We start from the raw sequence: 24148 nt of genomic DNA on the forward strand, positions 1-24148 counted from the left end.
AATAGTGGTGATGATTCAAATAACTTAAAGTGACAGATGACAGGACCTAATACCTAATCTAATACGTAGTAATTTTATACATTAAAAAAATGTGTTTCTTTCCTATAGAATCGCTGAGATTTCAATGTAACCGAATCACATTTCTTAAATTAATCTTGGTTCTATAATTACCTTTTTAAATTCCCCTTTTCGTTTAGATGCGCAGTTTTAGCAATATTTTCCCAGATACAAGAGGATATAAGGAAGTATCTATTTTTTACTGTAAAATTCGACAATAAATTTAAATAAACTCAAACTCTTCATAGCTCTACTTTATATACTGTAAAATTTGACATAAAGACTTTACACACATTGATCATTTGACCTAATTATAAAAGTATTTATACCTTTATTGTTAAGTGCTATAAAATATAGTGAGGAAATTCATTCAAAGATGATCCATAAACCCTACAATATAAATATTACATTAAAAAAAAAAATTATCAACAAAAAATGGAGTGTAGTAATATAATGAACATTTTAGCCAGTGCAGGAGTTAAAATTCATATTACATATTATTATTATTGGATTTCCGTATTTTGTACTTGTCTATGACGAAATAAACTAAATATTTCTGCGCAATATTCGAACTTCGAGTTGCTCTAGTTCCCAAAACTAAGGAGGTTTGGGAAACTGGATAGTGCTCGAGTATGTAGAAACTGGAATTTCAAAGTTTACCGTACGTAATGTGGCGTCGAATTGTTTACTCTATTTAGTCTGCTCAAGATTTCCGCATTTCGAAAGAAGCATACATACACACCCTGGAATATATACTTACAGACCATTTGTAGAAAATCTCTAAATTAATATTTACCGTGAGTGGGAATAAACGATATGGGGTGAAATAAAGATAGGTTTGGAAGGGAGGTATAATAGGAAGGCAGTGGAATAGGAATGCGAATGGATGTTAGCGGGTGCTGAAAAGACGGAAAATTGGGTTTGGCACTTTTCTTAGTACTATGTGGACTTGAGAATTTTTATAAATGAAAGATGCTGCAAGGATGCTTGTTTTAAAGAAACGGATAATTTACAAAATACGTGGTACATCTAAGGAGGATCTTTGTGCTTTGATGCTGGGAAAGGTGTGATCCAGTAAGTGTGGTTTTAAACATTAAAAACACACTGTGCACTGAGAAACATTTCGTTAGAATTAATGAAATTAATGAATTATACTTTAGTATAATATCGTTCCAAAATAGGAAAAACCGAGGTTTTCTTATATTTATTCTAAATGCGAAATATTATGAATCTCCATTTCAAGAATTAACACCAAAACAGCAATTATCTATTGCTTTTTTTTTTAAAAGCAAACATATTGTTAAAGAATAATTTTAGTTTTTTTATGAAGAACTCGGTCACTGATTCAACATAGCAATGGGTTGCTATAGTGTAACCCGTGCTGAATCTCAGTTGTCAGGTCAAAGTGGTGGCTTACCTTTAAACTTTTTGCAACTATCGTGTTAATGGACGAATTTTTTATAGGAATGAAGAGCGTAAAATTTCAATCATTATGCAACGTGATTACCACAGCTCCAATGGTGCAAACGAGTTGTTTCTCGCTTTAAATAAAGTCGCACGGCGCAGTATTACGACGACACAATCGTTTTCAGCTAGATTCGCATGGACATTTTCATGGCAATTGCGTCAGTATAATTTAGTACAAGTAATCCCTGCAATGAAGAAGTGTTTTTTGTGCGAAAAAAGGAACGCTGGCGTCACAGAGTTTGATGACGATTCGGTCTGAAATTTATGGAAAAAAAAGAAACGTTCATTTGGAATCTTCATGACATCTTTCATAAACCTAATTGGATTTGCCTATTTCATTTAGATTCTCCCGATATAATTCTACTTCTCCATGTTCGTGGTCTTTGTGACGACGGAAAGCCAACCTTAGGCCCTTTTTTGATCCCTTTTTTTGTACAAAAAACACTTCTTCATTGCAGGGATTACTTGCACTAAATTATACTGACGTAATTGCTACGAAAATGTCCACCCGAATCTAGTCGAAAACGATCGTGTTGTCGTCTTGCTGTGTCGCGCGAAATTTTTTATAGCGAGCAACAACTATTTTGCAATAACGGAGCCATGGTAACCGCATTGCATAATGATTGAAATTTCACGCTTTTCATTTCTATAAAAAATTCGTCCATTAACTCGATAGTTGCGAAAAGTTCAAAGGTAAGCCACCACTTTGACCTGGCAACTGAGATTAAGCACGGGTTACACTATGGCAACGCATTGTTATATTGAAGCAGTGACTGAGCTCTTTATTGAAAAAAATTATTCTTTAACAATATGTTTGCAAATTCGAAAAATAAAGTTCCATAAATAATTGCTGTTTTGGAATTGTTTTTTGAACTTTGCACTAAAATCACTATGGCAACCGTTTACAGCAGTGGTCAAGTAATAAAAATACTATATTATATTAAACGATATTATATTAAATTCTTATTCATTTTTATCATTTATTCTAACAAAAAGTCTCTCAGCGTGTAAATTGCAATGTATGGAAAATGTAAAAAAATTAAAATTGCAATATGGTTACAACTAAAAATGAGATTATATTCTCTTTTTTATAGTATAGCAGTCTATATTAAAATGCGAATGTTTGTTTCAGAAAAATGTGAGTAACAGATGAGCCGTCTTAAAGATGAATATTGCATGACGGAATTTACAATTTTCATGCTAACAGTGCTATAATTATTCAAGCCAAACTATTTTTGAATCAAGTCAACGTTAAAGCAGGTATTTTTTCTCTCAATATCCAAAATTCAGTACACAATATTTTAAATATTAATATTACATAATATTTTAAAAGTTGTTTGAAGCTACTTGTTTACAAATGATATAATTCAATATGATAATACTAATCTCACAAACTAAATGATGTATGTAAATATTTCATTTTAGAGTATATCGTATATTTAAAAAGGTACCCCAATCCAATGACGATATATTATTTTTCACCAGCGCTATGTTCCTGATTTCGCCAGACATACTAAACCCTCGAATCTACCAAAAAACAGGGTTCTAGAAGTAATGTTATAAAATATTAAAAATAAAGTAGAGTACTTACAGAGAACGCGCACTATTCTCGTTTCCTCAAGGACTCCACCGGGAAATCTGGGATTTTCAGCTCTACAGGTCAGTTCTCTTCCGTCGTGAGTCTTACCGAGAACCAAACTGATTTTGCTTACTGTAGAATTACTTCTCTGGGTAGTTAATGTATTAGAACCTCCGATTTCATCACCACCTAGCCGCCAAACGATTCTTGCTGCTGGTGAACTTCCCCATGTTTCGCACCTAGCAGTCAATTCGCGTCCAGCGAAAATCTGATCTTCGCTAAGGAAGATCTTCACTACTGCTGGTTTCACTAGAAAATAAATCAAATTTTACCACACACCTTACCATAAATCACAGTTTTAAACACAAAATAATTATATTCTTTTTTCGCGTGATGTTTCATTAGGGCGCACATAAATATATTTTCTTTAAAGGCCTTAACTCGTTGTTATCTTTAATTTCTTAAATAATAAATTACCGAATTTTCTAGAGCACAAACAGAAATCCGCGATAAATAAACATCGCACGAGAGCGACGTAGAAATAACAAGCATTCTTTTAATGTGAAAACATCCACAACGGTAAGGTCCAAGAAAAAGACAATTTTTTTCTTTTTAATTTTATATACATTAGCTTCAAAAGATTTTTCTTCAAATGCTTGAGTAGTTCCGAAAGAATTAAAAATAGTTACACATGTACAATTAATTTTGCACATTTTTTCAATGGAGACTTAAGGTATTATAAAAACGAAAGCACAGGGTTTGGAAATAAAATTAATTATAGCTTCAATAATTAACAGTGATTTAATCAAAAATTATTTCCTAATAATTTAAGCCATTGCAAAATTATTTTTTTAATTGTATCAGGTACAGTCGTATTATTGACATGAAGTGTGATTTATTATTTATTCATTATTACAAATTTTCATGTTTTTTGTCCCAACAGCTATTGATAGTTTTTATCTTTGATATGTATTCGTTTTGTTTATTTAGTACTCAACATATTCCGAGATCAACTCTTTATTTAACAATTTTTCACAATGTAGGGTAGTCTAAAATTTGTGGCCTGTTCCATGTTTTAGAATTTAAAGGGTACAATGAAATTTCTTATGTATAAATTAACTTTTATTGCAAATAGATTGGAAATTATGTAAACTAGTTGTATTTTCGATCGAATTTTTATTAATCTATTGAAATTTTCTAGAACACCCTGAAGGTTTTCTAACACATATGACTCGTTCTATAAATTATTGCAGGAGTTTTTGGGGTATAGCCAGCTAAAACGTTACATAAAATTTTAAGGAACGCTTCACCAAAACATCACTGAGTTTTACAAGGGAGAGGGGTCGTCAAAAATCACTAAACATTGCATCACGTAATGTGTGAATGCTCTCGAGGGTCACGTCTGCCCCTCAAAAATGAGATTCCGATGCGCCAACACGCGTGAAATTAACGAGTCCGTAAGGTCCGATCGAAACCGGTGAGTATAAGTCCCATATTGGTTTCTTTTTGAGTCTCAAATTTAGTCTGATCCTTGCGCATGTTAGTCATTAAATGTGAAATATTCACTTGAAGGAAAAAAGAGCTTTATTCGATCATATGTAACATACATCGATTTTCTGATACCTGCAATAAAATGCCGATTTTTTATGCCTGTAGGGCGTCAGCAAAGATACTCTTTGCAACCCATAAGAGTCAAAACAATCTTTGCGCTTATTAAAAAAAAAATTTTTTAAATAAAGGATAAAAATAGCGCCGTTGTATAGTATAATTGAGTAATCATTGTCCCCAGATGATTAACTATCGATAATACAGATCTTTTCATATAGGATTTTTCTAAAACAACGTCTAATTTGCAGTTTATGTGCTTAAAGTTTGTCATTAGGACAACGGTGGGATTCCACTGGGAGCAGGTGCCATTCTACAAAATTGTACGCGTTCCCGGCAAAATCGCAGTAAAATTTGAGCTATCACCACTTCTCACGACTTTGATATGTAGGGATGCTTTTGAGTCTATTGACCAATAAATGCTTGACACCACCAACAACACCTATGATTAGGACGACTAGCTTAACAGAATGGTCTGGGTATAACCGTAGTAACTCCTTTATCAGATCATTATACCTCACTTTCTTTTCATTCTTCTTGGCTGTGATGTTTTTGGTCGACTGGCATCCAAAATTCGATAACGAACATGGTCCGTTTCTCAATGTCAAGGAGAAATATGTCAGGTATTGAGTGTGTCGCATAAACAATCGTCAAAAATATTGATTTCCAGTATATGCGGCTCTTCTCTTTTTGACAATTTACTCTATGTCCCTAGGAGCGATTGTCTGAGCGGTGTTGTAGCTACTTGAAATAAATGTTAATAAAATATTATCATTTAAAAATGTAACATTTTTCTCAAAATCAGTGGCTTTAAAAAACTCGCTTCTCCATAAATTTGTGAGTAAAATTATTGCGCGAAACCCAGAATAAATGTGAATTAATATACAACCACACAATCTGCTTTCTCAGAAAAAAATTTAAATAAATTAACTAGACCAAATCCAATAAAATTCTGTTATTATGGACGGAGGCCATTTCTCCTTTATAACAATTTATTATTATTGTATTTTATTATTTAATTATTTAATTATTTTATTGCTTTATTACTTTATTATTTTACATTTGGGATAATTTTCTTAATGAATCAGATATCGTCTTTGCGCTTTTATCACTACAATTTTTAAATTTTATCTGCTTATAAATTTAACTGCACCATAACCTTCTACATTTGAGCCAATAAAACGAATTTCGGAAATTTGGAACCTACGCCCCTTATGCTATGTTTTGCTCCTTTTGTGAATATCGTAGAAGAAATAATTTTAAAAAAATTGTTTCAAAAGAGTAACTGTAAGGAACTCCCTGGAGTTACAATAAAATTTCATAACGCACAAGAATTAGCTTCAGTCACTTAGTTCTCATATTGAGTGCCTTTCGAATATAATTACCACAAATTATGTCCAAACAGGGAAAAAATAAATTATCCGAGTTGAAAAAGGATGCAGTAAATTCAGAAAAACTTAATATCAAAGTTAAATGTAAGGGGAGACTTGATATTAAAGCAAAAATTCCAAGAAAAGTCTAATATGTTTTGTCTAAAATAAGTTGAAAAGATTGGAGCAAAGAGCTAGCATATCACCGGACAATCTCTGACATTTAGAAATGTGTAGGTTCAATAGCGAACGGTGGATAACAGCTAGAAGAGAAAAGCAAGAAATCCCGAACAAGACGAGCGTTATGACTCGGTCCCGGCGGAATCCTCTTACTTAGCGAGATTGTTTCTCCTGCTACACGTGACTCTGAGACCGTAATTCTATCTCTCGTCGGTAGAAATCTTATTTACCCTTGAAACTTTAAGGATCTTTCAGCGTGACAAGAAATTTTTTACGAAAACTACCCCAAACATAAGGACTTGCAAGTCACTAAATAATGTGCAAAATGCTTTAATCTAGCAGACAGTAAAGTAATATTTGGACATGCGCAATTTAAGGTACACTTATTTTCTGAATTGATGTAATAAATATTACACAGTTCTTCCGACAGGTAAAAATTGTTTGAAAAAAATCATGCACGAAATTATCTTCAAACCACCATATTGAATGTGGAATTTGATGAAAAAATGATTTAAAAAAGTATTATTCATTACATTTTTGATTATTTTTAATGCTCAAAATTATTTTCGAACATCCTATTTTTCGTGATATCCTACATTTTAACCTTTTCGAGACAGGTGTGAATATCGGCCCTAGGTCTAAATGTGCAACAAAATCATACTTTGACAAAAAATGTAGTCAAACTGATAAAAAAGTTTTTGCACTTCGAAAATTTGTACTCTGCCTACCCAAGAATTAACTCACAATTTTCTACGGACAAAATTAATTTACGATTATGGTTGTACTTTTAAACACACTGTTTTAAAAATCCGATGTTTACTTTGCTGCCCTGAACCAATACCTAATTATTGAAGGAAAACAAAAAATCGACAAATTATTTCCAAATTGTTAGGAACAGTGCATTTTTTTAATTGGACCTGCACTATCTATGGTTGATATTATTATGATGCCGTAGGATTAAAATTCGAGCTTGAGACACAATTATTGAGAAATGGTGATTAAGGTAAGCGAAAAAAGTCGCCAGAGAGAGGGAGAGAGACTACTCACCAAGAGAAATATGCGAGCATATAAAGGTAAAGGCATCGACAACTGTAATTTGGTGGTTATAAATCCTCCTCTATTAAAGTTCCTTCGGCTTTAACGAACATATTCTCATCAAGCGTCTCATGCTTCGCCCTCGATTTTATCAAAAATGCAAACTCTGATAAAATGCTCAACTCTATTATATTTATTTACATAACTGGGTCTGGGGTTGCTTACTTAGATATGACAAAATAAACTACAGATTTCATTTCTAATGATCAATTTAATATATGTTACTTATTTTGCATTAGGTTTTATGTACATAACCACAACTCATAATATGCGTTCGCATTGAAACAAAAGTATTTTTGTTTTCACATTTTTTTAATTAAAAAGAAAGCGCAGATCCTGTTACAAGAAGCGTTATTCAGTATCCCTAGCGATAGGTAGTTCAAAGCAAATTTGTAGATATAATTTGGGCGAAAAATTTTTAAAAATGAAATGTTATTTTAGCTTGTGCTTTTTTTCCAAAAAGTTCATTTTTGAAATACATTTTTATACCAAGAGTGTCTAGCAAATTTGTAAGTCCTTTTTGGGTGAATAACTTTTGTCTTTTAATTTTTTTTCGATTCTTGGGTTTAAGATTTTGTTTTTTAATTTTGATCGTTATTTTTTAAGAGTAAAACAAAAGCTGCTCGTCCGGTCAAAAAATTATTGATGGCAACTTGGATGATTTTTTACTTTCTTTGGGAAGAGCAACTTTTTTCTATTCATTTTTTTCGTAGCTTGTGTCCCTGTAGATACAACTGCTGCGCTTACGTGGGGTAGATGTTGCTTTCCATATATGAGCAGGCTATTGTCGGTTTGTGGGACATTTGCTGCACCTTAGAGAAAGAGAGAGAGAGAGACAGAAGGGGGGAGAGCAGTTGCCTCTCAACATTGGGAACGCAGCGCTACCTCCAGTGTAGATAGCATCTGTACCACTGCGAAAAAGTGCGATTGGGGCACGATTAACACGTCGTCTATGCGATATAGCAAGTACATTTTTTAGTGATTTTACAGTCATTTTGCATTTTACGAGGTGTGTTCAAAAAGTAAGGTGACTTTTCAATTTTCGCGGGCTACGTACATTCAAGTTTACATTTTTTGTTGTTGTGTCGGTACACTCGTCAAGATCATATGTTCACAGTTTTGACTATATAGCTCGAGTTGTTTTTCTGGCAGAGGCGTAAAAGGTTAGAAAGGTTTGGTGTGCTCGGCAATTTTCTTCTTTTGAAAAAATGGAGCAAAGAGTTTGCATTAAATTTTGTGTGAAAAATGGAATCCAGTGCTCTAAAACTCTTGAAATGTTAAGAGTTGCATACGGTGAGTCTACTCTGAGTAAGGAAAATGTGTATAAGTGGTACAAGTTGTTCCAAGAAGGCCGAAAGAATGTCGAAGACGAACCTCGCAATGGACGTCCCAGCACGTCAAGAACAGATGAAAAAGTTCAAGCAGTGGAAGAAATGGTGTTGAAAAATCGCCGAATTTCCATCAGAGAAGTTGCTGAAGATGTTGTCATATCGGTTGGCTCATGGCATGCTATCGTTGCGGACGTTTTGGGCATGAGACGTGTGTCAGCGAAATTTGTTCCAAAACTGCTTAATTTTGATTAAAAGATCCATCGCATGACCATCGCTCAGGGGGTGTTGAATGAAGACAATAATGATACTGATTTTCTCAAAAGGGTTATCACTGGGGATGAATCGTGGGTGTATGGTTATGAAGTCGAAACTAAAGCCCAATCGTCTCAGTGGGAGCATCCTGAGTCTCCAAGACCGAAAAAAGCACGTCAAGTTCGGTCAAATGTGACAGTTTTGCTCACTCTCTTCTTTGATTTCCGCGGCGTAGTGCATCAGGAATTCTTTCCGCAAGGTCGTACGGTCAATAAGGAGTAATACCTTCAAGTTACGTGCCGTTTGCGAGGGGCGATACGCAAAAAACGTCCCGAACTTTATAAAAACAATTCGTGGCTTTTGAATCACGATAATGCATCTGCTCATTCATCGTTACTTGTGAAAGATTTTCTGACCAAAAACAGCACCACAGTCATGCCTCTGCCTCCATATTTACCGGATTTGGCACCCAGTTACTTTTTTCTTTTATCAAAACTGAAGAGACCCATGGAAGGACATTGATTTTCAACGATTGAGTAGATAAAAACTGCATCGCTGAAAGCACTCAAGGCTATACCACAAAATGATTATTAGAAGTGCTTCGATGATTGGAAAAAGCGTTGGCACAAGTGTGTTATATCTAAGGGGGATTATTCTGAAGAGGACAGCATAAATATTGAGGAATAAATGAATATTTTTTTAGAAAATCATAAAGTCACCTTATTTTTTGAACACATCTCGTATATGTACATTTTCAGAAGAAAAAAGTTTACAGCAATAGGGTTATTTTCTTCGCGAACAACATTAACATGTGAATTTTAATTCGGGCGTGTCTCACTATTTTCATCTGTAATAAATGTGCATAACCTCACTTATGCACTTTGTTATAAATTGCAGAAAAAAAATTAATTAGTTGCTTGAAAATTTGTTGATTTTAATCTTAACTAGCACAACTACTTTTTATTACGTCAAATCGCACAACGGGTGTTTTTCATCCCACCTGTTCTAACATGTCCCGCGCAGCAGGTATTGAACGTTTTTGCAAAGGAAAATTATGTAATATATTTTAAGATATGTTTTTAAAAATAGAATCGATTTTATAGTGATTAGTTTAATTTAAAACAGTTAAAAACAATTTTGAAACAAAACCGACAGAAAGTGAGTTTTTTTACTTAAAAATGCATAACTCATGTAATTTCCAAAAAATTTACATAACAATCAAGGGCTATATTCTTGCGATACTACACTTTAAGGAAAAAATTACTGCATTTTTGATTCTTCCAAAAAAGGTATTTATTTTGCAAAATGAAAACTCGATTTTACAGTCAAATGAAACACCATATTTTTCCATATTTAAATAAATTTATTTTCATTTGAATGCACAAATATACTTAATGAAAAATACAGAAGTAACATAAAAAACAATTTTTCAACATTGTAATTACTCTTTCAAACCTACGGAGTCGCTGCGAAGGCCTGCGCGGTACTCATGGCACATCAAGTGATTGCACGGGTTTGCAAGCGTGATCGTAAACGTGCATGTTTACGTGAATTTATTTAATTGTAACCGTGCAAAATAATGGTACAAATTTTTTACTTCAGATGATAAACTTACGTTGGAAATTAAACGAAAATCATTAACATCAATGGCACAAATTTTGGTTGAAAATAACTTTTTTGCTCACTGACGGTACAACGGATAATAAATACCCCACAGTTTCACAAGGTCTACTTTGAGCGGGATCCCAACGTATCCTGACGTTTGACGCTCCATATTACACACTTTACCTTTAGTTAGTGATGTGAGTTGCTGGTGAAAGTCGAAAAACAGACCATTTTCTCGAATTTAATACAGTTAATTCAAACTCAAAAATTTGTTGGGGTATCTTTTATCCATAGTGTCAGTTAAGTGTTAAGTTTGAAAATAAAACATCTTGACAGTAATTTAAATTAGTTCATCTATAAAGCAATTAATCTAAACCAATCTTTCAATTTTTAAATTTCAGGAACAACTATGAATTAATGAATGACTACAAAATTCTTAATTTTAAGTTTGAAAGTAATTTAAATTGGTAAATTTATGAAGCAATTGTCTTAAACTAATCCTTCAATTTTGAATTGCAGAAATAAATATGTATTTTTGAAATTTAGTTATAATTTTTTGTTTCATAATCTCTGCAGAACCTAATAAGTAAACACATTTGATCACTGAAGGAAAAGTTAGTGACATATATCGTGCACCATATAAACATTATAGAAAAAAGCGACTACTGTCCTTCTTGAATTTTAGCAACTGCCTTGAAACTTAGGAGAGCAGCTGCCCCCTAAAAATATTCAACAGTTAACCTAAAACAGGCATCGCAGTTGCGCTTTAGCATGATTGTGCAACGTTACTAGTGTCAGTGCAGCAGTGCTAATAAATTTTTTTCCGTGTGCACACTTCTGTTTAGAAAGTATGTAACACCTTGTATCTAAGAAATACTTCAGTCCGGGATTGAATTAAAAAAATTAGGTAATTAAATTTTTATGTTAGAGCTTGAGTCCAAGAACCTTAAACATAAATAAATATGTAATTATGTTAAGAAAACGATATATCGGATCTTATGTTAATTTAAAAACAGTATACTCTCAGTGGACAAAAATTTAAAAATTAAAATAAAATTCTATAAGGAAATGAAGTATTATGTAATTAATTGCGATCAAATTCCTTCCAATTTGTCTGTATGCTTAGCAGTAATTTCTTGTTTTTATTACCTGTTCGTTATTCCCTCAGCACGATCAATTTATTTGTCAAAGAAGTCATCGATGAAAAAAGGTCACCTCTAGACTTACCAATATAATTAATCTAATAATTTAAATTTGTTACTCGAAATTTGGGAATCAGCATTTTCAAGTTCAATACATTTTTATTTTGTGTTGATTGGGTCTTTATTAAGGAAGCTTGCTGAATATGTGTGTGTTTTCTAGTCAACAATATTCTTTTAAAGATAACTCGAAACAAAGGTGAGCTCGGGTCATGAAATTTACAATTATTGTATTCCTAAATGATGTTAATTATTGCTTATGAATAGAGTTGAACCAGGTCAAAATAAATATTTCATTTTTTTCTTTGTTATTTTCCGTAAAATCGGTTTATATGTCAATCTTTTGCAATATTGATTATATTTTTAAATAAAAAAGTATATACGTAGATTTCAATTGAATAAAGCCTTTTTAACACAAAAGTTTACAAATATCTGGATCTGTAAGAATGTTTCAGGGTTTTTATTTAGTCTTTTTTATTTGCATATGTCTGAAACCTTTAACTTTTCAACAATAATAAAACGATAAAATGTACAGTAAAATAAAATCTGCAACATAAAAAGCATTGTTTAATGTTGGCAATTAATCAAGATATGAAAACTTAAAACTTGGAATTTGTCACGTTCATTGTAAACTTTTTCTACGCTTTAAAGTATATTTCTAAAAGTACCATGATTGTCGCAATCGTGTGTAAATTTGTAACGCAGACGATTTACTTGTTCGAAATAATGTTTCCATTAGAAGCCAATGCGTACAATCATTTAGATTGGTCACTCCCCTTTATTACTTTACAAGCTCGAGAACGTTACAAATATTTTTAGTTCTTTCACATGTGCAAGCTCGAAACTCAGAATAAAGTGCCAAAAAAAAACCATAACGGTAAAAATGTCAAAATTTTAAAACCTTACTATGTATCACTATAGTTTTCAGGTATCACATACATAAGAATTTTTAATACCAAAATTATTTTGATATATCTTTTAGGGATATAAATGCGAAAGGTTCAAGACATATATCTATATCAAAAACCTTAAAAAGATAAAATAATAATCCCTTACCCGGAATAATTCAAGCAGCATTAGTTTTATTTCACCCTATTTACAAAACAATTATATAGCAATTCATTTACCCAGGAGCAGCTAAGTTTGGAAGGATTTAATTTTATATAAAGGTTAAATATGTAAGAAGATCTAAAGGAATGAGGTCAACATTTGTACTTAATTTTTATTGCAAAATAAAGTTAGCCTCACGGTCAAGGTCACGCAATGAAAAAAATACCTCAGAAAATTTTGAATTTATGTAGACTAGGCCATGGGAAAGTAATTCTTAGAAATAAAGAAAAAGACACAATTTACCTTGAAACAGAATCGCTCTATCGATTAAAGTACTTCATCGAATACTTACAGAATCGAGCTCATTTGTTTTTTGGAGCATTAAGCTTAATTGCTTCTTTTCAATACTTGAATGTCTCGCGATTTGTTCAATTGAACAGAAACATCGATTCGAGGAGAACGATCAAATTAAGTCATTCATTCACGTTCACTGAAGAAAATGGAAAAGGAATGGAAGGAGATACTAGAATAATGTGTGGAGTGCAGAATTTCAACTCAACTAAATCATTATTACTTCGGGAATTCTCCTTGTTGTCAGGGACCAAAATAACGGAGTCAGAAGGAAACCCTACTCGCTCACTGCAGTCCAAATGCCACACGTTTTAGTTATTGCCGCGACATTTCTGTGAAACCTGCGCGTCAAAGGAGTTAACAAAATCCACCCTAAGAGTCGCTGGAATTCATTTTACTTCCGTTTGTGACTCACCAGTTTCTCATATTTTTAGTTTCTTGCTCCACGTGAAATCGCGACTCATCCCAGGCAGAAGTGCTAAGAACTAGGTAGTCAAATGGAATACTATTTACATATTTTAAAACAATTTCTCTTCACGCAGAAATCATTAGAAAATTATTTTAAGGTCGCAGTCATTTTTCAAGCTAAACGTTTGTACACAATTCAACCTTCTTGGATCCATACTATAAAGTTTGGATTTGGTACTTAAACTGATGAAATCATGATCACGAATTAAGTATAGGAAATAAGTTTTCAATAATGTATAAGAAAAAAGTCTAAATGTCGAAAAAACTACTTTTATATTTTCATATAAAATTTAATTTCAGTTTATAATGAATTAATAAACAATTGTTATGAATATCATTTTATAAACCACCTAACACATTGGTAAAAGCTGCAAAATATCATGAAATTATTTAAAGCTGTTGAGAAATTCCTCGCACTTGAAATTTACCTGAAACAAAATCAAGAAGATTTTAGAAATAATTTCAAGATTTTGCCATTTCAATTTCTAAAATCTTTAAACTTTCTAAACATTAATTTTAAATGCAATAAAGTTGCTCCAAAAATGTGTATGATGGTTTGAGAACATTAATCAAATTATTTTAGTTTTTTAAGGTTCTAAAAAATAAATGTGATTAAAATTTTGAGATATATTTCAAATATATTTCAAATTTTACAAGGGTCATGAAGGATCCGAAGCAAAACTTTTCAGCGCTAGACTGTTTTTGATTTCAAATTGTATTTTTGTTTAACAACCCTAATCATTGCACTATGTAAAAAAGCTACGATATTAAGACCAAGGGTTAGCATTCTGTTCTTCGTGAAAGACTACAATATAATGATCGCGATATGTTTTATTTAATTATTATTAGCTAATGGAATAATCGAAATTTATTGATTATTATTTTTTCAATTAGGGCTAGCACATTTATTATCATTTTGGCTTTTCCAATTGACCATTTTGCCTAATTCTAATTTGTCATTGAGTAACATTTATTAACGCGAATTGAATTTTTTCTCGTAATCACCAGTTTTCTGAATTATTATGTAACATAAATTTAATTTTACCTGAAGCGGAGGTAAGTCATAATTTTGTAGCATCATTTTCAGAATGCTATCGAAATTCAAATTATATCGAATGGAAAATGGTAATTCCGAAACATAAGAATTAAAGCAAATGAAAATTGAAGAAAATTAAAATTAGCACAGTAAAATAAACTGACTCACGACAATTGATTGCATAAATAAAAGGAAGAGCAATAGTTCCTGCTTGGACTGGACGAAAAGAATCATTTTAGACATAGTTTAAAGAATATCTAAAAAAGCATCTGAAATATCTGTCAAATGAAAACTGTGGATGTCTTGCATCATTTTCGATTTTGGCTCGGTGAGATAATTTTTATTAAGAGATAAAAAAAGGAAAAATTATAGTAACTGTTCAATGGACTTTGGAATGTGCAATGGGCTAGAGTTTACGAAACTTTCATGCCATCAGCCATTTCATTTTGCGAGGATGAATATTCTTCCACAACTTGAAAGAAACACGGAGGACATTTTTCATTTGCTTAATTTCTTCATTTGGCATATAGAACTATATTAATTTATGTGCACAAAAGATAAATTAAAGTATAGACGCACGGTATATGTCGAGTGGAACTTCCTTCACAACTGGCTTGCCCATTTGTCCCGACTGAGCTCTGCATTCCAGCTTCGTTCCCCACAACGATCTTGTTACTTTGCCGAGAAATAATTGGTTTACCGTGAACTTCGACGAAGAGCCATCCACTTTTGGAGTATCCATGACGCCGTCCAAAAGCTTTCCATCTTGCCACCAACTTACGGTGGGTTTAGGTCGCCCTGAAATTGTACAGCGCATATTCATTATTACTATTCCTTCTGAATAAAAGTAACTTTATTACATAGCTGACTAAGAAACCAAAACTTTCAAATCAAAAGTATAGTTCTAGGGCTCAATATCTCAGTTTTTAAAATATTTTTTTAGAAAATTACAAGAAAAACCAATTCCTAGCTAAAACATTTTATGTAACAATTTACATAAAATTAAGTGTTAGAAAAAATAAGCCTCTAAGCCTCAATATTTCCGGCTAACTAACAACAGTATGTATAAATAAAAAAAGAGGACAAAAAAGAAAAGACGAAAGTTATTTGTCGCTCTTAAAAAATTTGCCTTCTGATGCTACGGCCAAAGGAATGTGGGAAGCGACGTCGAGTATTGGTATTCTTTCCGACGTTGGATACGACGTCGAAAACTATTAGTATTCTGAGAGGGCCCTACGGAATTATTTGTTTGAAGTAAAATTTTTATGAACTAATAACTACGACATACTCAAGTTTTTATTGATCTAAAAGTTTCAATGACAAATTAAATACTAAGTGGTATTCATCAATGACCCCAGTACGTGGTGATCGTTTGAAAGTAAAACATAAATTCTAAGTGCGATAAACATCCTCCTATGCCCTCGGTCTTGAAAAAAAAGAATTCGTCAATTTGCATTTTGGAGGGGCTCCTACCTCTACCGCGAATCGTCATGATATATTTGTCAAGCATATCAATCAATGATAATATAGATAAATACACCTGATTTTTAAAATAGCTCCTTGCAGTTAGTAATTTCTAAATCGGCTAATCCACGCAGTTTCTCGAGGGGGGGGGGGCATCCATTATGGATTCCAATTGGAAACGGTTTAAACGGACCCGATTTGTGTAAATGAAAATACCATGGTCCATTAGCGCTTTATGCATTCCAGTGTTTTTCCACTGGTTTTATGGACGTACAAGAATTTTCTAACTAAAAAGAAATATAATAGAATCCAAAAATGACTGAAATATTTCGCGGAATAGTGTGTTTTGTGATATGATGCTGCGGACATGGAAGGATAGGTAGAAATGTCACAAAGGTTATCACAGTGCTTGACGTAGGAGTGCAGACAACTTTTTTGGGGCAAATATTTTAAACGTAAAGATAAGTTACAAAGGTCTGAATTTTCAAGTGTATCATGCTAGGATATTTGAAAATTTCAGCCGCCTGGAAGGTCAGTGCAGAGCACTGCACCTGCAATCGTGAGAAGTATTTGATCATTCATGTTCCATAGTTTTGTCGATTGACGACCTTTCGGTGCCACGAAATAATATATAAAAAATGTGAGGTTAATGTATCAAATCGATTACTATCACTTCAAATTTTTGACAGTTGATTGTATTTCGTAACAATCGAAGGTCATTAAGCGACGAAAGAATGAAATATGACTAAGAGAATAGATTCTACACTTAACAAATATTACTATTTTGACATTTTAAAAGCTAATTTTAAGTTAAAATTATTTTTTTGAAAAAGTTGTCTGTATTCCCATGAAGTCATGATAAAATACTCAATTTAACCAAATAGGGCTCTTCAGACTGTAGCGGGAAGTGAAGGAACTGCGTTAGTGGAAATAAGTGTGTGTAGGAGAGCGGAAATAGTTGATCTGGGAAATAGACGATCATGGAGATAGTAGGAAGTTTACTGTATCTTTCAAAGTCTTGCAAATAGTTTGAAAATTTTTAAAGATTTTGTTCAGTAACAGCTGCTTTTAGCGATCAATTCTATCAATAAGATTTGCAGTTTTTGAAGAGACTGTATTAGAGAATCACTATTCAATACATTAAAAAATGATATTTAGAATAATTTGATTGCTAATGAGGTAAAAAATTGGAAACTTTACTGTTTTTAGCAGCAGCTATACTCTGGGGTGGACGAAAAAATCACGCTCGTGAGATTTCAACAGGCATGTTCATCAATTCGCTCTTTCAGGCAAATGAATTTACCAATGTTTTTTATTTTTAAAAATATATATTTTTTTATTCTTTGCTCAGAGGCTTCAAGGTTTCTTGATTTAAAGTAGAAAAGTCGTAACACCAGATACAGGTTTGATCCAGAGAGCAGTTATAGATTTATTAACTTATTATTACTTATCCATTTAACTCATTGTCATTGATCTTAACTTGTGATCGCAGCAAATACGGTGCACAATGAGACGCCCAACCGAGGGTCAACTTTTTTTGCAGCATTCTACCTGCAGGCCCTTTAACTGGTGTTTAACTGAAATATGTAATTTTTCATAAGCTTTTCTTACTAATTTGTCAACTAATTATACGTTCTTACACAGAAAGGATTTCGTGAAAATCACATTCCTTTGCATGTTTCTGGGAACCAAAAAGTATCGGTCTCCGGCCGCTTCCGAGAAACTAAGCGCAGTGCGCCACGGCGGCGCTCTTTCAGGTAAAATCATTGTCTTAAGAAGTCACCAGTTTTGACACTTTTTTGAAAATAAACATGATGAGGAAGGAGAACTCTACGGCCCGGCATAACAGATTAACTCGTAAGTCACTACAATCAAGTTATACACTGCAATTTATCTTTAAACGCGTTTTACCGAAAGTAGTGTTTTTTTGTCTATCGAATGAGACTTCTACTGAAAATATTGGCCAATTTCAATTTTTTTCCAATTAATCAGTAAACATACCGCTATGTTTTCCCGAGTACGATTTGCAAAATTTTATTTTATAACATTTTCATAGCCTCTAATATGGCAAAAATGACGTAAAATTTCGAAATTTTTACAAATTGTTGCATAACATTTACAAATTTCAAAATAAAAAAGTCTGTCTCGAGAAAACATAGCCAACGCAACTGTGATTATTAAGATTGTCAATTTTTTGATTATATATTACCCAATTAGCCGATACTTTACGTGAGCGGAACCCATGCAGTTTCAAGATCAATATTATCAATGACGTTTCAAGGTCACGAGAGTTTTTTTTTCGTCTTCAAAATAAATATTTTAAATTCAAAACACATAACTTTGAAATAAAAAAAAACTTTTAAATCTATGCAGTAGATCCTTCGCAATTTATTCCCCAAAAAACCGCTCAATTTCAGGCCTCGAGAGTAGAAGACACCCTTAATAATTTCAAAAATGTCTTTTCAAAATATTGAGTTACACAAGAATATGAGAGGCTTAGAATGAACCTCCAAATACTGCCATTTTATGCGATTTTTGATACATCTAAAGCTTCTGTATAAAATTTCTGGGATATAAAAATGCGATGAAGGCGATACACAATGATAAGTGAACGGGCATATCAAAGTTCAAATAAATTGACTCATAACTTTCTGACAAAGTTGAAGAACTAAAAATAGTAAAAAAATTTCAAGCTAAACTCCATAAGATATAAAAATGGCTAGAGAAAGAGCTGAAAAAAAAATATTTTTCAAAAATAAAAAACATGGGTAAATTTATTTGCCTAAAAGAACGATTTGGTGAACGAGCCCGTTAACATTTCTCAAATATCGTTTTTGGGCCACCCTACTAGAGTCGTACTTTTTTATGGTCAAGCTATAAGGGATTCGAAGAGAAAATCCTGATTTTCATGTTAGAGCGGTATAATATCCTTATCTAAAAGGAAGTTTTATAATGGTGTCGCTTTGAAAACCTAATCGCGAAGAGAGAAGATAAAGATCTGTAACGAGGTCTTTAATTATCACTAACCTTCCTTTTCCTTCAGAGCGCAAATTTCAAATGACCCATTAAGAAATTCCGTTGCACACTCCATGACAAATTTAAGCTCAGTAAAGCTAGACGGTTCGACATTTGTGGTATTTCAACCGTGGTGCCTACTAACGTTTTGACCATCTAGATGCTACAGTTAGTTGGATCTTTAGTTATATATATATATATATATATTAGAACAAAGTTTGAGATACAAATTCAAAATATGAACAAAACACAAACAGGCGATCTTAAATCATATTAGAATGAGAATTTTTAGGTCATTTCTTCCTCCTAATTGCTTTTTTATTTTGGTATTTTGAACACTTTAAGGTCTTTTCTATAAATTCCTAAAGCCATTAACCTAATATTTAAAATCCTAAATTTAGGCTTCTAGTCAGTCTTTAATTAATTTTATACTTAGTATAGAAAGATTAGGTATCCAGTACAAAAATACGTTTACAAAAATCTCATTGGCGATTTTTCAATTTCAGTCTGAACGTTTTCTACTTTAAAATATAATTGTGAGTTCTTATTCGACCTGCACATTCTGTTAATTAAACAAATGTCATTGCCTAGTGTTACGGAATTTTCCATAGAACAAGCCGGTCCACCAGGGCTGATATTATGTAATTTTCCATAACTGTCGCGCCGCATAAGCTGGAAAAGAGGTTCATTTTGAGGAAATTGCCGTAACCATGTACAGGTTGTAAATAAAAATATATGAATTATTTGTTCTAATTGGCCGTCAAAAATAAAATTTTGAAAATATTATTGCTGCGGGTCATGAGATGGTTAACGATAGTAGGACTTTTTGGGAAAGCGGAAATAAATTGAGATGACGAAAAGCCAAATCCAACACTCTCACCGCCAAAGATTGGGAAAATTATATTTGCTTGACACACCCGTTGAGACGTCTATCTCCATCCTTATTCACGGATGTTCAACATCCGTTATTAGATAGCAGCATTACGAACAACAAAATCATGATGTCATTCAACAAAACATACCTATTAAGGCCCTAGGGCCGAACTATATCTCAATTCGTAGATTAAAAAATTTTTCACTGAATTAGATCCAATATCTTCAGTTATTTTTCAACCGAATATTTGCCACTTAATTGGACAAAGTCTTTTACATACATGCTTCACAAAAAACATGATCCTTCTAACCCCAATAACTTTAGCCCGATATCACTTATAAAATCTATCTTACAAATGTTTACACAGATTTTACTATACGTATTAGAAAAATAGGACCCTTCCTGCCATATGCTCCCGGAAACGCAAGCGGATTCACGCCGGAATAAGGGTTGTGTTGATATTATCTTTAATTTGACCGGCCATTGAATTTTGGATGACAAAGATATTATTGTTTTAATTTGTGTAGAGGATTTAATTATTCTAGACAAATCAAAAATTGGTGAAAAAAGAAAACTCAATGCTCTGAAGGAATATTGTGATATAAATAAATTAAATGTCGATAAAGTTAAAACCAAATACATTAGTTTCAAAAAAGGTCGAATTGGTGAAAAACTGCTTAGCTTGAAATATGGTGGTAGTCATCTAGAGCTTATTTCATGTTTTGATTATCTTGGTACGATTTCCTCTAGGTCAAGAATGTTCTGTTTGGCAACTCATGCCGCAGCCAGCAGAGCATAACTAGCTTCGGTAGAGGTCTACAATATTTTAATCCGAACCAAATGCTCCTACTTTGCTGCTATTATCAAATTACAGGACTTGCTCATTAAGAGCACCTTACTATATGGAGCTTATATTGCCTGTCTGAACTATTTAGAAGTCTACGAAAAAGTACAGATTGGTTTTTTGCAGTATCTTTTTCGCTTACCGAAAAACACACCGGACTTTGTTGTTAGGATAGAATTGTGCTTATTCTGTGTTCCTGGTCAAAATCATAGGAAATTAAAATTAAAAACCCATGCCGTATGCGGCATGGCTCTTCAATATGGATGACTCGTGTAATCCCAACGTCTGTACGCAAAAACTGGCTCAAAAGGCACACAGTACAAATTTTAAATACAGTTGGCTGGGTCAGCTTCTAAGATGCCTGGTAGATGCGGGAATTAACCACAATTTAATTAAACTGAATATTTACACCTTTATAGGTTAAATTGTGGACATAGTTAACTAATATAATGATATATGTTTTCTAAAGATTTAATAAGATTAGAAGAGGGCAATTTAAGTGCCCTTTATGAAAAAATCAAAAGCTTCGTTTCAGTTCGAACGCATTTTTTATAAAGCTTATGACAACTTCCAAAATCATCATCAAGCTGACCTAAAAAGTTGGTACTACTGTGATTGACCCTCAACAAATCTTTAGAGAATAGCTAATTCTGACGGGTGAGTAGAAGAACGTAGTGTCCGATTTTTGTTTCAAGAGACGTCGTGTCTGATTTTTGTTTCAAGAAACGTCGTAGTATTTCGCTCGCAGATTCAAAAGACGTCGTATCTCGTAGACCGTTCAAAAAACGGCGTATCTTGTTCACTGTTCAGAAGACGTCGTGCTTGTTTCGCGGTTCAAAAAACGTCGTATCTCATTTGCTTCGTTCCCCTTGCCCGATTAACCTTCTATAATATAATATAGAATATATGTATAATATATAAATGAAAACAAAAATAACATTATTTGTTTATAAAATGCAATTAATATCTTGCTTTGCAAAATTGTATTCAACTTAAACTTTTTTCGAGTGAATGTTAATCTCAGTTTTACTAAGTTCACCACAAGCTAAATGAAGCAAATTTTCTAGTATACAAAAAACTCAGGTTAACTTAAAAATTTGAAAACTTGGAAATTTCAAGTGTGAAATATTTATTTGATCTGAGTGGAACTGTGATCATCATTTACGATTTTCTACATTTAAATGACATTTGTGATCGATAATGGTGCAAAAAAGCTTCCATTCGATAAAAGTTATGAAGTTGCCTGTAAGAGCCGGAAGAGAGTACCGTATGAAGCACCAGAAGCTTGCGTGTGCTGCTTTAAGCAAGAGCTATTAGTGTTGTATTGCGTAAGCCGACTAATGGTTAGTGAGGAATGGTATATTTGCACCTTTTTATGATAGAAAATCAAACAGGCATCATGCTTTGTTGTTTGAGGTATGAACCAACCATGAAATAAACGAGCTCTCAAACCACTTTGAAAGCTCTCTTCGTCCTCTTTCAGCCGTTCGAAAGTTATTCCTATGCTAATCCGTCTTTGTTTAGGGTAGAGTCCCTTGCTCGCTCTTGAAATGTTCATGTATATATTCGTATGTATATGTGTTACAGGCAAAGTGTATAATCCGGCAATATATATAATATAATCCCTAAGCATTATATATAATGCCCAACAGAGGCCAGGCAAGTGGTTTAAGATAATAATTTATTCAAGTTTCAACTCGATTCACCTAATATTGACGATTCTGAATAAAATTTTTAAAGACGTCTGTTTTCTTATAAATACGTATTAAACTTCAAGATTTGAAATGAAATCGTTCATTTCATAAAGACATTTTTTGAAAGTTTGTTAAATCGCATCTATTTTGTATTAGCCTTAATCTAACATTAATTGAATGGCCGAGAACCATAAGGGGATAACCCTTATTCGGACAATTTTTCAGAAGTCTGAAAAATCTCTTCATCTGTAACCTCTTGGGATAGCCTTTTCAGGACCTTTTTTATTTGATTGAAAATAAAAAAATTCAATTTCTTAACTTTCCGAAAAAGAAAAATACGTCGGACAGATTAAACAATACTCATTTCATATCAAATATATGGATTTTAATGAGTTCAACGTTGCAAATCCCCAACAAATTACTTTTGTTTATGATTTTCTTTCACCATAATAAATTGTATTTTTCTGATCAACTGGAAACTATTTCAATAAGTCTCAAAAGCCTCAAATTTCCAATTGTTTTTCACTAAGTATTGTTTTTTAAACAATTACTGTTTGTTTAAACAATTTTTTTCATACATTTAAAATGTAAAATTCATCATTTTTCGGTATAAATCATACAGTTGATCAACTTCAATAATAATATTTCAAACCTAACATATTTGGAAATAAATTATTTGAACAGTTTTTTCCGAGTTTTTTTCTCAGGTTAATGATACTATTAACAAATGATAACAGTAATTTCTCAGGATATTTTCAATGGTTTAAACTATTTTTATTAATTTGTATCATTTTTCATCCTGTAAATCGTAAAATATATTAATTTAAGTTGGGAAAATTATTCTTGAAATTATTCAACATTATTTACATAAAACTGATATTTTGCATTTTGTAGAGCATCATTAAAAGTTGAGAGGTGCGAATTATTCCTTGGACATTTCTTAAGAGGCGTTCAAGATTAATTTTAAAAAGTTAATAAAATGTGCTTATTTTTTCCAATCTTCCTAAAGCCAAATACTTTTTCTTTAAAAGGCTATCACAATTTTAAAAGCTCGGGGCACTAGTCAATGTTGACCGATTTGAAAAAAAATACGAAATTTATTTTTCCTTAAAGCAAAGAAATTTGGGAAGGGGAAAGGGGTGATCGACCGCCAAAAATCGAAATTCCAATTTTGACGGATATAAATGTGGACTCACTATTCTTGCACTCATTCAAGGCCTTTTTTATAATTCTCAAAACTTTAAAAATGGCATTTCTAAAAATTACAAGAAAGATAACTTTGTTGTTAAATACAAAATGGTTCAAATGATTTCTGAAAAGAGGCTTGTAACGAATCTTTAGGAAATTTTATTTGATTTTAATTTTTGTTTAATAAAGATTTGATGAAAATTAAAAATTAATAATTGGTTATACCATTCAATATTTCTGTGATAAAATTACACTTTTTCAGATTGTAATTTGCTACCTGTAAATCGAATCTTTCAACCGTTCATGAAATTCAGCAAGAAAAAGTGATTTCACTGGGGACAGTATCTACGCAGTAATTCCTTGCCATCAAATGATAATTCCATTACAGTATACCATCTTGCAATAAATATATTATATAAATATG

At 32.5% G+C, this 24148-nt stretch overlaps 1 protein-coding gene across 1 annotated transcript in view; it reads right to left on the reverse strand.

The window, feature by feature from the left end:
* Positions 1-24148, reverse strand: part of LOC117173711 (protein turtle homolog B) — a 510915-nt gene that overhangs the window by 181312 nt on the left and 305455 nt on the right. The window contains exons 6-7 of the mRNA XM_033362353.1: positions 15225-15443; positions 3116-3412 (exon numbers count right to left, since the gene is read on the reverse strand). Coding sequence (XP_033218244.1) covers positions 3116-3412; positions 15225-15443 — 516 coding nt within the window. The remainder of the gene's footprint in view (positions 1-3115; positions 3413-15224; positions 15444-24148) is intronic.

This window comes from Belonocnema kinseyi, chromosome 5, assembly GCF_010883055.1.
Source record: "Belonocnema kinseyi isolate 2016_QV_RU_SX_M_011 chromosome 5, B_treatae_v1, whole genome shotgun sequence".
NCBI lineage: Eukaryota > Metazoa > Arthropoda > Insecta > Hymenoptera > Cynipidae > Belonocnema > Belonocnema kinseyi.